This window comes from Camelus bactrianus, chromosome 17, assembly GCF_048773025.1.
Source record: "Camelus bactrianus isolate YW-2024 breed Bactrian camel chromosome 17, ASM4877302v1, whole genome shotgun sequence".
NCBI lineage: Eukaryota > Metazoa > Chordata > Mammalia > Artiodactyla > Camelidae > Camelus > Camelus bactrianus.
In genome coordinates this window covers 40,842,632-40,860,940 of record NC_133555.1, presented here as the reverse complement: position 1 = coordinate 40,860,940, position 18,309 = coordinate 40,842,632, and the positions used below count along the sequence as shown (strand labels likewise).

Sequence of the window (18,309 nt, the reverse complement as noted above, 5' to 3'; positions counted from 1 at the left end):
TGGTACATTGCCCCTTCACTCACATCACTCAAGTGGAGCAGTTACCAGGATTTAGCCACTGTTGCTCACCTCTCCCCTCTCCCCCTCCTTTTTTCTTCCCTTTAATGAAGCTTTGAAAAGCAGATTCCAGACATCATGCCATTTCACCCTTCCACACTTCAGTATGCATCCCTAAAAATGACGGACATTTTTCTTAAATAACTACAACGTTATTATCCCACCTGAAAAAATTAACTTGGTTTTTTTGCTTATCATCCAATACCCAGCCCATACTCGGGTTTCCCTGATTGTCTCAAAAATGATTGTTTACAGTTGGCTTATTTTCAATCAAGATTCAAACAATTCCTGAGATTCTTTCACCAGCTGTTCGAAAGGGTAAGTAATTTTGAGGCAAACCACGATTAGAGTGAGTCAGTTCCTGAGGGCCCAGTCAAGTCAGAGAACCTAGCAATAAGGACTGGGGTGGTGGGGAGGGTTGCAAAGCTGAGATCTTGGACAAGCAGGGCTCGTTCCACGCCCCCAGGCCCAGCAGTGTGCATTTCTAACTTCCTCCTGACTTCAGATTCTCAAATGTCGGCTCTTGTCACCTCGTCGTCTCTAAAAAATTTGGCTCAATGCCATAACCTGTAAGCGTTCTTTCAGCTTCCAAGTTCTCCCCTGCTCCTCGGGAATTACTGGCTTAGGTAGCTGATAAACCCTCTGGAGTCTGAGATGAGTGGTTCTCAAACTTGGCTGCATACTGGAATCACCTGGAAAGCTTTAAAAATCACTGATTCCTGGGTCAGCCACCCAGAGGTTCTGACGTAATCAGCTTACTCTGTGGCCGGGGCACAAGCAGTTTCAAAAGTCCCCCTGGTCTTCGCGCGCCGCCAGAGTAAAGAGCCACGGAGGGAGCACTGCAGGGCCAGCACCACTCAGCTCTGCCAACCCAGCCTCCAAGGGTTAAGGCGGGGAGCTCCGGCGGGCGGAGCGCGGGCGCCAGGGTGAGGGGCGTGGCTCCGCCGGGGGCGGGGCCCGGGCCCGAGCCAGAAGGGAGGCGGGAGCTTCCCCAACGCCTGGGGTTTTGCTCGCCCGGCTTTGGAGGACCCGGCGGAAACCCCTCCACTTTACACAACAAAGAGAAGGTGCGGGAGGCGTGTGAGGCGCCCAGGGCTCAGATTGGTCCCTCCCGCCCGGGCTCTTCAGCATCGTTGGGTGACAATGGAGGGAAGGCCGGGAAGCGGCTGGCGCTCGGAGCCCAACGGTTTGCAGGCGTCTCCCAAGATTCCGCAGACCACGGAGGAACTTCAGAGGCGCTTGCAGGAGACCCTGGACCTGCTGTCCCCGCAGGAGCTGCGCAACTTCTGCGTCATCCTGGAGAAGATGGGAGTGGAGCCGCGCGTGAGCCAGCTGCGGCTGGAGCTGGAGGGCCGCAGCGCGTCGGGGCTGGCCCGGCTGCTCGCCAAGCACTACTGCCCGCCGGCCGCCAAGCGCGTCCTGGTCAAGGTGCTGCAGCAGCTCCCCCGCGCCGACCTGCTGCCGCGCTGGCAGAACGCCGCCGCCGACGGCCGGGGTGAGCGCGCGGGGATGCCCGGGCCGGCGAAGTGGGGAGACCGGAGCCAGGGCTGGGTGCGCGCGGGGTTTCGCCCAGCCGCCCGGGGATTCCCGGGCTGAGGGATTGGGTGCTGGGGGGAGGGGCTGAGGGGGAGTGAGGACTGACCGGAAGAGGGTCCAAGGTTAGCGCGGGATTTGGCCCGGGCGCCCAGGTGAGCAGCGGGAGACCGAGATTCACTGGGCCGTGGGGGGAGCCGAGCAAGGAGGATGCCGGCGTGGAGAGACCGAGTGAACGCGCGGCTGGAGGTAGGAACCCGCGGGCAAGCGGGCGGGAGAGACACCATTCCCAGGCGCGGAATCCAAGTGACCATTCGAAGTGGAGCCATTCTGGAGTGAGCTCAGAAATCAGATTGACTCTGCAGGCCTGAGATGCCTTTTTTAAACAAGTACCTCCAAGTGATTATGATGTGGGAGGTTTTTAGATGATTCAGTGAGAAACCCAGGGTTGGAATCCCTTCTGCCACATGTCCACGCCATTAGAACATTTGCCATAAATCTGGGAAGATGTGGCTTAGGATCAAGAAATAATAACAAGTTGGAGGGAGGTTAGGATTTCCCCCCGCAAAATCAATAAATGTTATGTGTGTATACTATGTGAGTGTGTGTATGTGTATAGAGAGAGAGGAAGAGAGAGAGAAAGAGAAAAGCTGCACTTACACTGAATGCATTGAGATAGACACTAAAATGTATCATTGCTGGTCTCAACTCTTCCCAGCTTGAGTTTTGAGGTAGTTGCTCTGCTGACTTTTTTGGATTTGTAGTGGAATGACAACTGTAAACGACCACAGAACATGACCTGTAGGCAGAATAGTGACCCCGTGAAGCCTTAGAGTGTGCCTTTACTGCACCTGCACAGCGCTTGTCATAGTCTCTCCAGGCTTAGTTTATGTATCACTTTTGTTATCACCCCTTTTAGACTGTGAGTGAGTGTCCCGCAGTTGATAAAGTGGTTTGTTTTTTTTTTTTTTTTGGTTTGGTTTGGTTTTTCAGAATCAACCAAACCACACAGTATGATGGCTGCACACTGTAGGCACTCAATAAATACTTGAATTGAATGCTAAGAGATTGTTTAATTAAAAACTTAAATAGGGCCTAGCTCCTTTATTATCATTTTTCTCTTTATTGATGTCTTGGTCTCCTTTTCAGAAAGTGCATGTGCAGTAATGTTAATTGGTCCTTAGTCTTTTCATCTCTGGCCCGGGTCTCCCTGCCCCTGAACCTGACTAGGGTGTCAGGGAGTTCTGCTAAGTTTCCATCCTCATGAGTTTGTGAGAGGGTGTTCATAATCCTAGAAATCCTAAAATGAGACTGAAGCCTGATGGATCCCAAAACCTGAGAGGCAACGGGATTCCTTGGAAGGTGCTTTCTATTAACCGGAATGACAGCAGATCTTGATTAAAAAGAGAAAAAATGGGGAAAAAATGGTCTTTTTTTCTGTTTTGTTGTCTTTTCATGAAAATTCATTCAGGGATTCCACGAAAGATTCCAAAGAGAAGCTATGACTGCGTGGAGGATGAATTGGTAAGTATCTTGACTCTCACTCTAACACTACGCGTTGGTCAGCAAAGATAGTATTTAGTCACCATTTAAACATTTTTTGTGCTGCTTCTGTTGGGTTAAAGGCAATTACCTGCATGGTTGCCTCAAAGGGTCAGATCGCCCTGCTTTCTGTTATAAATAGTAAAAGCAAAACATTTAGCCAGTTAAAACCACTTTGCATGTATTAACCAAATGAGGTAAGCACTGTCATTATCTCCTTTTGACAAATCAAGGGAAAAACTGAGGCACTGCAGACTGTATGGCCTTCGGCAACTACGTGAACTACTGGCTTTCACTTTCATTGCATAAATTATTTGTATGTTTCAGAGAAACACTTTTTTCAAAATGTAACCTTAATACTATTATTCTACCTTAATCTTGGCAAAGATGTAGTTAGCCTTCAGAGTTCCTTGACTGGTTCCTCTGTCCTTTATAGCTGGATTGTTCAAGTCAGGGTCTGATTGAAACAAGGTCTACACAGTTACATTTGATGGTTTGTCTCGTAAGACTCTTAATTTACGATACGTCTCCCCTTAACTTATTTTCTTGTTTGTTGATGAACCTAGGTTATTTGTCCTGTAGAATGTCCCACATTCTGGACTTTGATAATTGTAGCCTTGGGTTGTCATTTACCATTTTCCTTAAACAGGTAGTGGCGGCTAGGTATAGGAGTTTAAAAATGGGATTGGCCTCTTCGTCCTAGTTTGAGAAAGGCATTTGAAGTAATTACAAATCAAGTCATGCCTCCCTTCCAGAACTGATAAGAGTGGAAATCAGTATTGTGCTCCTGCCCTGCACTGGGAAACCTCATCATTCATCCCAGAAAAAAACTCATTGCACATATATGATGTATTTGAATTTCCGAGTTTGGTTTGGTTGAAATATTGTTTCTTGGCTTTCCTTGGAAACAGGACTATTATGACCTGAGTGGCAAGAGGAAGGCCTTCCTGATGTGTGAAATGAGGAACAGGCCAGGTGCTGAGCAGGACGTCCTACTGATGGAGGAGTGGCTTGACCAGTGCCAGTTTGAACATACATTGTGCATCAATCCCGACAAAATGGTAACAAGTTTAAAAAAAAAAAAAAAAGGAAAAATTGTAGCTTGGATATTATAACCTTCCTTCCTTTTTTTGTTACTTTTTTTTAGTCCTTTATATTTGGTTAGAACCAGGTCCTGCAGAGCAATGGACTTATTATGTCCCGATGAAATTCTTACCCAGCTTTACCTGTTGGGTACAGATGCTTTTGTCATCTTAAGTGTGTGATACTCCAGTTTCCCTTCTAGTCAAGCAGGAACCTCTTGGGTACCAGTCTTGGCTAGGGCTGTGCAGTTAGTGGAGAGGGAACCCCAGAAGGTGTCTTTTTAAGCAAGATGGGCAAGGAGTCCCAAGGACAAGCTGTGAGTCAGAGTAGGCAAGGTCCAGAGCATTTGGGATCAGGAGGACCTCGGAGACAGCTGTGAGAGGTCAGCAGGAAGCCAGGCCAGAGGGATCCCAGCAGCATTGGAGCCCAGGGGCTTTGAAAGGTCCTTAGGGGGACTCACTTGGAACCATGGGAGGGGCGGGGAGAGGGACTGCTGAGAGCCCTGGGCACAACTGCATTGTGATTTAACACAGGAAGAAATGAGGTTGAAGAGTGTTGGTGGGTAGGTGGGTGGATGGGAACTTCATTTTGACCTCTCTGACCCTTACCTGAGTCCTGGCCTGGCCCTGCCCAGAATTGGGGTTGATAACAGAGGAGAGTTCTTCGTAGATCCCAGGAGTCACTGCCAGTGAATATTAAGGGACTGCCCAGCAGAAGGGCTATGAAAGGAGTGGTGCACTGACAGGGTTGGAATCCTGTCTCTTAGTAGCTGTTACCTTAAATCTGGGTTTCCACTGAGGGTTATTTTGTCCCCCTGGAGGACATTTGACAATGTCTGGACACGTTTTTGGTTGTCACAACTGGAGGGTGCCATTGGCATCCAGTGTAGAAGCCAGGGTAGAAGGTGGGGGTGCTCCTGAGCACCCTACAGTGCGCAGGACAGCTCCCACAGCAGTCACCCGACACAACGTGTCAATAGTGCGGAAGTTCTAGAAATTCTGCCGTACATTCATTCACTGCTTATCTCTAAAATGGGGGTGATCTTATCTCTAAAATGGGGGTGATGATAGTCATTTATCTTGTAGGGCTGTGGTGAGGAGAAATGTATATAAAAGTCCTCAGAATAGTAGCTGGCTTATAGTAAGGACTCAGCAAATTTTGATTTTGTTATTTCAAAGCTAAAAATAGACTCCTTCCTGTTTCTCACAGACTGTACCAGAATCTCTTCCACATTACATGATTTTTTTTTAATCCAGTCCTGTCCATTCAGATGATAGATATTGTCAGTATTGTTTTGATTTATTCTCCCAAAGGTCCAGAAGTACCTCTTTGTCTACAGCCTATCAACATTTATTTGTAAATATTTAGCAATCTTACTGGCAAAATTATTTCACTGTTCTTTTGTTTGTTTTGTTTTGAGGGGAAATTAGGTTTATTTATGTATTTACTTTAATTTTTTTAAACGGAGGTACTGGGGATTGAACCCCGGACCTCATGCATACTAAGCATGTGCTCCACCACTGAGCTAAACCCTCCCCACCATACTTCACTGTTTTAAGTTTCATTTTCCTGATTATTAGTTGGGTTGAACTTATTTTTGTCACTTTTTTTTTCTCCTTCTGCAAATTACTTGTTTGTATCCTTTGCCCTGTCTTTGCTTCCTAAGAAAAGGATTTTCTTTTTCTTTTTCTTATTCTGTAGCTCTTGTTCCTGGATTTTAGACAACGTAGAGTGCAGATATTTTTCTCCTACCTTGTTACTTGCTTTTTGACTTTCTGTTGTCCTGGAATGGAAGTCAATGGAAGTCTTTTAGTTTTTGTGACTAAACTTGTCCATCTTTCTGTTTGTTGGCTCCTTGGGTTTTGGGTTTTGACTAAACCCCATGCCTTCCCAACTTAAAAATGTCTTTAAATATTTTTCTGTGATATTTTATGTTTAAGGTTAGTCTTCCACTCACTGGAATTTTATTTTTGGAACAGTGAGGTGGGAGTTCTCACTTTATTCCAAGTGCATAGCCATCTCCCTGTTGATGATACATCCCTTCCCCACATATGTGAAATTCCACTCTTATCGTGAACTAAACCCCTATGTATACTTGGATCGACTTCTGGATTCTAAAATATTCCATTCATGTGTTTGTTTATAGTTGCCAGTACTTCGCTGTTTTACTCACCATGGTCTTACAGTATATTTGAATGTTGGTTAGGACCTAGTCCCCACTCATTGGGTTTTTCGTTGTTTTATTTTTTCACTTCTGAATGTTCTCTGTTATTGTTCTTCTTTTTTTTTTTTTTTGTGGCGGGAGGAAATCAGGTTTGTTTGTTTATTTATTTATAATATCTAACAGAGGTACTGGGGATTGAACCCAGGACCTAATGCATGCTGGGCACACACTCTGCCACTGAGCTAAACCCTTCCCTGCCCCCTCTGCTATTACTTGAGCGTCTGTTCTCTGTGACCTTGAGAACCATCTCGTTAAGTTTGCCAGAAATCCTTTGAGATTTTGATTGACATGACACTGAATTGAGATTAATTTGGAGTTAATTGGCAGATCGATAGCATTCGGTCATCTCAATTCAAAGCATCAGCTGGGAGGAAGGGATGGCGGGAAACTTAATCTGGGATAGACTAAATTAACTTCAGTCCTGGTTTTGTTTTGTTTGTGTGTTTCCCTGGGAGGGGATAATTTGGTTTATTTATTTATTTTTTAATGGAGGTACTGGGGATTGAACCCAGGACCTTGTGTGTGCTAGGTACACACTCTACCTCTGAACTATACCCTCCCCCTAGTGTCTCCTGGTTTGTTTATGTTGCCTCTTAAAGTTTTTTTTTAAATAATTTTCTTCATTTAGGTAATCTGCATTTCTTGTTAGGTTTATTCCTACTATTGTTTAAGTTTTGTTGTGACCATGAGTGGATCCTTCTTCCACTCTGTGATTTGAGTGATTATTGCTGGGTAATTGGGGAGCTATAAATCTTTGTAAATTAATCTTGCATCTGATCGACTTGCTGACCTCTAGTTCTAATAGTTTTTAGTTGATAATTTTATATTTCTAGATAATCATATTATCTGTAATTCATGAGGTTTGGTTCTTTGTTTTCAATATTTAAAATCATTTCATTTTTACTTTATTGAAATGGCTGGGGTCTTTGTTACAGCACGTATGAGGCTAGTGACAGCAGTCAATTCGTGTCTCTTTAGTGGGATGATTTTAAGGACGTCTTCTCATAGATTTGGGCAGGTGGATGTGACGGGGTAAGCTCCGTTCCCTTCCATTTCTAGCTTATTGAGGGAATTAATTTTATAAAATAAGTTAATATAAAATAAGTACATTAACTTTTTGGGGGAGCTATAATCCTGTTGTATTTTGTGGTAGAGAATCATAAATGCCCTCATTTTGTCAAACAAGAACCACTGGTACAAGAAGAAATCATATGAATTCTGAAAACAATCAAAAGGGAAATGACAAGTCATACTGACTCTGTTGGAGAAGTAGGTATTTTCAAATTTGTCATCTCTTTGGATCACCTTGTAAAGGGACCATCTCTGGCACTTCTGATTTTTTTCCTACCTCCAGTACTTTTTAATATGTTATCCTATTTTACAGGAATTACTTGAAAAAATAACCTCATTCCGTGATGGGCTAAATGAAATTAAAGATGACATCGGCTGTTGCCTTGTTACTCTTATGTCCCATGGAGAAGAAGGCTTTATTAGAATGAAAGATGGTGGAAAAGTCAGCTTGGAAGGCATTTTTGAAATGTTTAACAATAAAAATTGTCCAGCACTTCAAGAGAAACCAAAAATCTTTATAATCCAGGCCTGCAGAGGAGGTAAGTGGAGACTTCTCTGTGATAGTCCTGGGTCTAGGAAATTCTCATATCGATGGTTGAGGAAAGAAAATTAAGTTTAAAATATTATTTATTTTACATTAGAGGACCCTCAGCTCATGTAACTTTAGTTGTGGCGCACAGGAGGGACTTTGAGCTGGGAGGAGGGGATGGAGGGGAACTTACCTGGGATAGACTCGTTAACTCAGGCTGAGGGAGAGTCCAAGTCATCGACCTCATGAAGGTAGGTCAGGGAGCCTCACATTCTGAGAGGGCGGCGGGCAGTTTCCAGGGGATGTCCCACCATTTATGTGATTCCAGGTCGCTGGTGGGACTGACATCTGAATTATGCAACGTTGGTGGCTATTTCTCTCTCTGATGGAGATACAAGTGTGTTGTGACTTTCGTTAAAGATTACTGGTGTCGGTGTCAATGGTGTATGATTGTAGTTTGTATTTTAATTCCTCAAACAACAGAGAGAAGAGACAGTGGTGTTGAAACGGATGATGAACCCATGGACTCTGACGACGGATCAAAGAAGAGGCGGCTGCCTACCTTCAGTGATTATTTCATCATCTATCCCACCCAGGCAGGTAAGACAGAGCAGGCACATGACACTGAGGTACGGTCCTTCCTCCCGAGGGTTTAGGTTGTTCCTAATGATTTTTAAAATCTTAAAAAAAAAAAATTATCTGTTCTTTACAAATTGATGTGTGTAAGGAGAAATTTTCATTAACCCATCCATCTCCCTTTAGACACTGTTCTACCGTTAGACATGGAAGATTTACATCTTACTGTTCATCTCTTCCAGGATGACACCAACCTCTTAGCAAAGGATAAATAAATAAAGTAAATAAAATCATCTGTTCTCATGTGAAAAAGATCTCGTCCCCAAAGCCAGCTCTGTCACTTGCTGTCTTTGAGACCTTCGATATCCCTTAGCCTCTAGATATGTGGGTTTGTGTATGCAAAACAAGAAAGATAAAATTAATCATTGTCATTGGGATGCTGTATAAATTAAATTACCTAATGCAGATGTTGTGCTTATAATAACTGGCATGATAAGTTTTAAAAAAATTAACATTATTACCAATATGTTATGCTGATAAACATTATTATCATTATTATTACTATTACTCCTAAATACTTAAAATCCAAAAGAATCTTACATGCTAAAAGGGCAGACTTGATTCAGTCGTGAAGGGAAACAGGAAAATGTAGAAAATACACAGTAAGTGGTCAAGGACATTTATTTAGCTGTTTTTTTTTTTTTTAATCTTTTTTTGGGGGGGGGTGAAGGGAGGTAATTATGTTTGCTTATTTATTTATTATTTTTTTAATGGAGATACTGGGGTTGCACCCAGGACCTCATGCATGCTAAGCACACACTCTACCACTAAGCTATACCCTCTCCCCCATTTAGCTGTTTCTATCTTGACTTTACTTTCTTCCAAAAGGATTAAAGTAGTTTACAAATATACACACAACTCAAGATAAAGTGTTAGAGAAGGAATAGAAGCAAAGGAAAATAAGAAAAGTGACGTAAAAGGAAAATGTCCCCATTAAAATTAGATGTAACTTTATTCGCCCAGGAGAGATGGAAGTATATGTCCTGATTGGGGGAGGGTTTAGCTCAAGTGGTAGAGCGCATGCTTGGCATGCATGAGGTCCTGGGTTCAATCCCAGTACTGCCTCTAAACATAAATAAACCTAACCCCACCCCCAATGCATACATACATACATGCATACATACATACATACATAAATGCCATATGTCCTGATGGACGCTTGCACACAAATGTTCATAGCAGCTTTATTTGAAAGAGTCAAAGGCTGGAAACAAACCAAATGACCATCAATGGGTAAAAGAATAAATAAATCGCGGTATATCATACATGAGCTACTACTCAGTAATAAAGAGAAATGAACACTTGATGCATGTGACAGCATAGATGTCAGAATAATCCTGCTGACAGAAAGAAACCAGACAAAATAGATACCGTATGGTTCCGTGTACATAACATTCCTGATGATGCAATCTAATCCGTAAGACAGCAAATCAGTGGTGCTTGGAGATGGAGCGGGAAGGACAGATGACAGGGGCATTGGAGGAGGCTGACTGTTCATTATCTTGATAGTGGTGATGACTTCGCAGAAGTATGTCAAAACTTACTAAATTGATTGCTTAAAATATGTACAGATGATTGTCAATTATCAATTCGACTTTAATAAATCTGTAAAAAATTTTTGAAAGTTAGGTATGAGACAAGCATGCCAACCTTCCTACTACCCTAGCCAATGCATTGAGATAAGAAAAGAGGGATAAGGATCGATATTCTGAAAGTCAATTGTTTTGAATACAGTGGCAATAACGACTTAGAACATATAATAGAGAAGATAAAAGATACCATATTATTTTTTCTTACTTTAGTGAGTGATGTCTAGAAATGACTAACAAAAGATGAACAAGAACTTTATTAGAGAAAATGATAGGACATTCCTGAAAGATGTAAAGGAAGACCTGAATCAAGGGTGAGAAATACTATGCTCATGGTGGGAAATTTCAGTATCATGAAAAAGACAAGTTTTTTTTTTTCTTCTAAATTTGTAAATTGAATTCTATAGTGTTTTCATGGCATTTGACAAACTAATCACAACATTATTATGGAACTGTTAAGGATCAAACAAGGAACCTTGAGCTCCAACTTTGAATGAATTTTGTGACTATGTGCTGGCCTATTTATGTTTGAGGAGCAGAGATCAGCTTTGAATGAAAGAACTAAAAATCTCTGCCTCCATGGAGCCTGTGTTCCAGCAGAGGAGACAGACAGTAAACACGGAAAATAGATACAGTGTTACTTTATGATTCTGTTTGTATAATGTTCAAAAACAGGCAAAGCTAAGCTATGGTGGTAGAAGTTAGTGTGCTGCTTGCCCTTGGAGGTGCACAATGTTTGGAGTGGTAATGACCAGAGCTGGCAAGAAGGAGACTTCTGTATATCTATATTTTTTATTGAAGTATAGTCAGTTTACAATGTTGTGTCAATTTGTGGTGTACAGCATAATGCTTCCATCACACATGAACATATATTCATTTTCATATTCTTTTTCACCATAAGAAGGAAACTTCTGGAGTGCTGGTATCATCTTGTTTCTTGGTGAGGATGCCAGTTATGTGAGTGTGTTCACTGCATGAAAATGTATTGAACTATCATATACCCACATGCTTTGTGCACTTCTCCGTACAATGGTTACCCTTTGGTGAAAAGTTTACCAAGGGGGATGGGTGGATAGCTCAGTGGTAGAGAGCATGCTCAGCTTGCATGAGGTCCTGGGTTCAAACCCCAGCACCTCCATCAAAATTTTACTAAAAATAAAATATGTTGGATGGTGATATGTGCTATGGAGAAAAATAATGTAGGAACATGGGAGAGGGAGTATTGGGGGTAGAGTGGGGATTGTAGTTTTAGAAAGAGATGCATAGGGATGGTCCTACTGAGAAATTGATCATTCGTGGAGGACTTGGAGGATATGAGAGAGTGAGCTATGCAGGTATTTGAGAGACTTTGTCTTGTACGATATGAATACTCAGTGAAAGCAGTAACCAAGGCTTCGTGTCAGCCTGTGTGTAGGCAAACAGATCCTTGGGATAGAACAGAGAACCTTGAGGTAGAACCAAATATAATGACAAAAAACCACTTCTAGTCAATGGTGAACGAATGGACCGTCCAATAAATAGTGAAGGGAAAACTGGCTTCTCAATGGGAGAAAAACAAAAACTTATTTTCCTATTTCTTGGCATAGGGTTCCTTGTGTTTTTAATCATGTGAAATCTCTATCTCTAGTTCTGTTCCCTTGTTGACCTCTAATATTTGTGGCTTTCTCTTATTCTTTTTCAGTCTTGCCAGTAGTTTATTTATTTAATTAAGAACCCATTTTTAGTTTTCTTAATCGCCTCTGGGATTATGTTTGTTCTTGATTTCATTTAATTTTGGCTCATATTTTCATTTTTTTCTCCATTTTTGAGTTTTATTCCACTCTTAATTTCCCAACATTTTCAGTTAAGTACTTGGGTCATTATTTTCTACCTTTAAAAAAAATAAGCATTTTAAAACCTATAATTTCCCTCGAAGTACTGCCTTCACTGTATCTTTTTTATTTTAATGTGTAATATTTTTATCCTTCAGTTCTAAGGATTCTTAAATTTCCTTTGTTCTTTTACCCAGTAATTTAGAAATACGCCTCTAAATTTCTGGCATGGGGATTTTTAAAGTTACCCTTTTTTTAATTGATGTCTAATTTGTGCTGTGAACTGAGAAAGAATATGGACTATGATACCAATTTAAAAACTGTTGAGACTTGATTTATGTCTTTATCAGTAGTAAATTTTTAATGGCTATCAGTCTGTCATAGTCTATATATGCTTAAGAATATGTGTTCCTTTCTTGAGTACATGTTTCTATATATTTCTGCTAGTTAAGTTTAATTGTATTGTCCCAATGTTTTCTGTCTGCTCAAACTGCCAATAGTTGAGATGTTTAGTTAATACGTCAGGTTATCATGGTGGACACTGTCAGTTTCTTCTGTAGTTCTATTGTCTATTTTTGTTTTCTTTATAGATTTTGAGGCGACTTTAATAGAGGCGTATGATTTTAGAATTGACTTTGTGATGAAATAAATATTTTAATCATTGTTTGATGAACGTACTATCCCAAATAGTGCTTTTTCTTGGTATTAGTTTGTTTTGTCTGATATTAATATAGATACCCCAGTATTCTGTCCTGTATCTGCCTGGTATATCTCCTTCAGATCTCGTTCTGTTAGCCTTTCTGGGCCCTTACGTTTTAGGTGGTTTCTTTTGAACAAAATATAGATGCATACTGTTTTTAATCCAGTCTGATATTATCAATCTATTTACTGGTGAGTTAGGACAATTTATCCTTCTTGTGACTATTGATATATTTACACTTTTACCAGTTTACTTTGTGCTATTTATTTTTATTTGCTTTTTCCCCCTCCTTTTTTGCTCTTTTTTCAAAATTGAAGTACAGTTGGTCTGTGCGATATTATGTTAGTCTTTTATTGATTATGAGTTTAGTTTGTTATTGTTACATTTTTCTCCGTCTACTGACTTGGAACGTATGCAGCTTACATCTTTCCTTCTCATGGTTTCCCGTGAAATTTTATACATGTGCACTTAGTCTAAAGTTAATAAAAACCTTATCCTTACTCCCTGAAGATACACGGAACCTCAGAACACGAATTCTCATCCCCTTCCACACTTAAGTGCTGTTGTTTAACATTTATTTCTATCCTTTATTTTTTGTACCTTTATTTTTATGAAATTATTTATGTATTCTTACACACCTCCTTCCACCCTGATTTTCTTCTGAGTTAAGTCAATAATTCAACTTTTTTTTTTAATTTGCAGGGGGGAGGTAATTAGGTTTATTTATTTAGTTAGTTTTCGATCGAGGTACTGGGGATTGAACTCAGGACCTCCTGAACGCTAAGCCTACACTCTACCACTTGAGCTATACCCTCCCCGAGAGCATGCAGTTTTGATATTTCCATTGAATTTTCACACTAGACAGTCATGTTTCATCTTTCTTTAATCTAACAATAAAAATAATTTCAGTAGATAAACTTTTGAGAACCCCCAAATAAATTCTATCTGGCTGTATTCAGGGCTATTTAGCTTAAAATGCTATAGCAAAAGTCATCAAAAAAAATTAAAAAGGGATAAATAAAGCAAATATGACAAAATAACTCTTGAATCTGAGGGATGATTATATGTTGTTGAACTGTTGTTTCTATTTTTGTGGATATTTGAAAACTTGTATTTTAAAACTACATCTAAGAAGAATGTCCTCTGGAGGGGTTATGTGCTATTGGTCACATGAGTCCCCTGGGGAGGGGTGGGGGCTCAGGTGCTTCTGCCTGTGATTGTGTCTTAATGCATGTATTTCTGTATTCTCAGTTCAAAGCCATTTGCTAGGTTTTACTTTTATTTATTTGTTTGTTTATTAATTTATTTTAATGGAGGTACTGGGGATTGAACTCACGACCTTGTGCATGCTAGGCACATGCCCTACCACTGAGCTATACCCTTCCCCTTCTAGGTTTTAACTGTGGGTAAAATAACAAGTTTGCTGCGAGTAGAGGAGGAAATGGAGAAAATGTTGGGGTTTGTTTTTTTGGTTTTTTTTTTTTTTGCCTTTGTAGATCATGTTGCTTTACGTGACCCCCACACCGGCTCTGTGATGATCAGAACAATGACTGATGTCTTTAAACAGTATGGAAATAAGTGGCACATCGCTGACTTCTTCACCAAGGTAAGTAAATTCCAACGAACATGTGGTCCATTCAGTCTAAAGCTAATGCATTTGATGAGAACATGATTTCACATGTTCCTGTAATAACCCTTTTTTTCCCCTACCCCTATGTTACTTCTCTCTGCTTCCCAATATTTTGTTCTCTGTATCTGTAAGTCTGCTTCTTTTTCATTTTATTCACCAGTTGTATTTTTCAGATTCGATATGTAAGTGATATCATTACAATAATCATCTTTCTCTGCCTGACTTATTTTACTTAGCATAACATCCTCCAAGTCCATCCATGTTGCTGCAAATGGCAAAATTTCATTCTTTTTAACGGCTGAGTAATATTCCATTGCACATAAATACCACATCTTCTTTATCTATTCATCTGTCAATGGACATTTAGGTTGCTTCCATACCTTGGCAATTGTAAATAGTGAACATTGGGGTGCATGTATCTTTTCAAATTAGTGTTTTTGTTTTTTACGGATATATACCCAGGAGTGGAATTGCTGGGTGATATGGTATGAACACTGTTCATTTTCCAAGCACTTGCTGCATAAACACTAGCAAGAAAGTCCCAAGATGGGCGTGATGTGACCTTTGCATTAAAGGCATTTGTAGCTTAGTGAGGTAGTAGATGATAGTCGAGCTTACAGCCAACCCGGAAATTATAGAGCTGTTCAGTACTTTGGACATAACATAATCCCACCCTTTCATTTTGCCATGATTTAGCAACGCTCAGAGAAGGTTAATATCTTGCCTGGTACTACCCAGGGGCGAGCTGAGACTCAGACCTGTGCACTTTCCATGCTGCCTTCCAGGCAGTTGGTGGGACGTGGGTTATGCTTACATTATTTTCCTGGTGCAGCCAGAATAATTCTGCCACCTCCTTCTGTGGGGTTTACTCAGAGGCTTTTGCCGAGGGTTTTCCATTCTTTTGGACAGTTTGTGCTTTTCTCTTACAGGTGAACAACAGAGTGGTTCACCAGGAATTTAATCTACGTCGTGAACCAGTAAAAGTGTCACTTGTAATGGAATCAACTTTAACTAAATTTGTATACTTTTGACATCAGGAAGAATTTAAACATAAGGCCTGCTTTACAATAGACTCTGTAAAGAGCCGTGAGCTTTTGTAGCATTGTACTAATGGTTACCATTTGGCATTATTCTTGTCACTAGTATTTCTCCAATTTGTTTCGTATATGTATACATTATTTTTCTAAGATTTCACTGCTTCTTTGATACTTGTAAATAATTTGATTTTTTTTTAAATCACTGTTTTCTGGAAAAAGGACTTTTTCCTGAACCGTTATCCAAACAGACATGCAGGTCCATTTGTGTACTGTTTTTATCACGTGTTTCTCTTGCTGATGACACCCCGTCCTCTCCGTACTCAGTTTGGTGCTGGGGTTAAGCCTCGTTTTCCTGGCTTAGTCAAGAATTGCCTTTGGTCTTGTCCTCTGTTTCACCTTCTTTCCCCAGATTGCTGTCTGCTGCCGGTCTGATCTCCTCTGACTCTGTAAACCATTCTCAGGTCTTACCTGGAGGCCTCTGTGCCCTGGATGCCTTCATGTTGTTACCTTCTGCCCACTTCTGAGCTGCCTCCTTGCTGCCTCATACCTTCCAACTGCTGTTTTCTCTTCTGGAACCCCTTGTTCTGCCCCACCTAGGTAAGTCCTTTCTGTCCTTCAGAGTTTGGGTCAAGCATCACTTGTACAGGGAAGCTTTCCATAACCCCTCATGCTAGGGCGGCCCTTTCTGAGTGCCCCGCGACCCTCTGCTCCCCTTCTGTGCACTGGAAGGACTGTAGTGGCTGTTAAATTTCTCTCTCCAGTTCAGTCCATGTGTCTCAATCATTGCTGCATCCTAGCTTCCATCCGTGCCTTTGGGCACAGAGAAGCCATGTGATGAATGTTTGGTGAATGACTGGTCCCTGCCTTTTCATCATCTTCTCCATCCTCAGACCTGGCCTCATCACTTCTGCCACCTGCTACTCATCCGCACATACTCATGGCCGGTTGAACTCAACAAGCTGAAAATTAACCTAAGTTTCCCCTAAATCTCTTCATAAAACCCATCCCATTGTTAATAATCCTTTCACTCCCCACTGCCTGCAGGGATGTCCCCTAGGACAATAGTCCTAGTCTTTCTCGGCCAGGCTTAGTCTACACTGCCAGCATACTGCCAGTTTGTCCTGGGTCTTGGCCACACCAGATAATTCGCCCTTCCCTTACTAATCATCTCTCGCAGAATCGGGCTTGTGGATTAATGAAAGTGAATGAACACTCTTGGATATGTTACCATATCATAGTTCCCTCTCCCCTTTCTCCTGAAAGGCCCTTCATTCTCCCTGAATGCTTCCTCTATATCGTGCATTCTTCAGGGTGTAACCTGGGTCCCATCCCACTGTAAAGAAAACCTGTATGTAGACTGGTATTTTTAGACTAACAGACTGTGGTTGAGTATGAGTTTTAACTGTAACTGTGTTCTAACTTTTGGTGTAACTCTGGGCTGTGTTTGGACCTCGGTTTCCTCATTTGTATAAAAGGAAATTTGGCTTAGCAACTCTGAGAACTCATCCCACTGGACTTCAGTGACCTTTGACTTCTTAGGGAACTCGCGCCTGAGCAGCTGCAGATGTGGCTGTTCCTGGACCTGGGGGTTCAAGATGGCAGTTGCATAAGACTGTTGGGCCTGCGTGAGGATGCAGGTGTTTAGTGGGATTGCTCTGAAGATTGAAAGCCAAACTGACTGAAGCAATCTGGATTCTCCAGGCCTGTCTTCATTTCAGGGATTAATTGTGTCCTTTTTAGTTAATATGATTTATTAAGTATAAATACATGTGATTTAATTTTTAAGCTTTTGAGTTCTGATATTTGATCTGTAGCTTTGGTTTTGTGTAGAGCATTAAAATGTCTGTGGTTCAGAAAACATGAACATCAGGTCAGGCTTCTCTTTTCACTTGGATCCTAGAGGATTTCCAGACACAGAGGCTCGTTTCAGGGGGAACAGCAAAAGGTGCAACAGCAACAGCTTTCATTTCCTGGGAGAGGTTACGTGACTTGTTCAGTCACAGCTGGCATGTGATGAAGCTGAAATTCCAATGCATGAACTAATAACACAAGACACAAGTGCCAAATGATAGAAGTTTTAAGACAAAATGCTTTTGATGGATGGAAGGAACCACTTGCCTGGTGGAATGAGGGCTTCGGGACAAAGGAGGGGAAAGTGATTTCAGAACCCTGCTCAGGCCACTACAGGTCAGGGTTGTGGAGAGAACTGTATGACAACTGGGTACCAGACAAATAGATGAAGAGGAGCAAGGAGGAATTCTGGTTAGAAAGACCCAAAATGAACTTGATGACTGGAGCCAGCCAGGTGCCCCCACATTCTCTCAGCTTCAAATCAGAACAGAGACTCTCCTGGTCATCTAATGCCATGTGAAGTAGAGCCCCCAAAACTAGTCCCTAGCACAATTTTATATTTGGAAAAAAAGACTGTTTAAACCCATTTTTTTTAAATACAGATTCCAGAAACCAAAGTTTGCAAAAGAAAGGCCCCGAGATTTTTATTTAAAATGTGCATGAATAAAAACTAGTCGAGAAATTTGCGCAGAGGACCAGGAGGCTGAGAGGTGGGGAGGTGGACTTCTGGCTGGAGAGCCGCAGCCATTCTTTGACAAGCGCCTCTGAGGCCAAGGGCTCCTCACCGTGGTTTAGTAACAGTATAGTACGTTTTCATCTTTGGATGTTTCTCAACTCATTTCCTTGCCACAAGTTTTCATCATACAGATCAGTTTTCAAGGACAGAGTTGTTTTGTGGGGGAAAATACTATTTTGCAGAGAAACAAAACCTAAACAGTACAACTTTCTAGTTCTTATACTGGAAGTATTCTTGAGATTCTGTGGTGTACAGGGGAGGGGGCTGCTGCTGAAATAGT

At 41.5% G+C, this 18,309-nt stretch overlaps 1 protein-coding gene across 2 annotated transcripts; it reads left to right on the top strand.

Annotated features, from left to right (window-relative positions):
• The first annotated feature begins 788 nt into the window (after nt 1-788).
• Nucleotides 789-17,306, top strand: LOC105061748 (caspase-14). Of its 2 annotated transcripts, XM_074345179.1 has the most exons (8): nt 789-1,552; nt 3,062-3,114; nt 4,044-4,193; nt 7,824-8,049; nt 8,523-8,639; nt 11,166-11,204; nt 14,272-14,381; nt 15,335-17,306. In XM_074345179.1, the coding sequence occupies exons 1-8, from the start codon at nt 1,201-1,203 to the stop codon at nt 15,434-15,436; spliced, it is 1,149 nt and encodes a 382-aa protein (XP_074201280.1). In that variant the 5' UTR covers nt 789-1,200; the 3' UTR covers nt 15,437-17,306. The 2 variants fall into 2 exon arrangements, with proteins under 2 accessions (XP_074201280.1, XP_074201281.1); XM_074345180.1 differs by lacking the exon at nt 11,166-11,204 and having other exon boundaries at nt 818-1,552.
• Nucleotides 17,307-18,309: the final 1,003 nt, after the last annotated feature.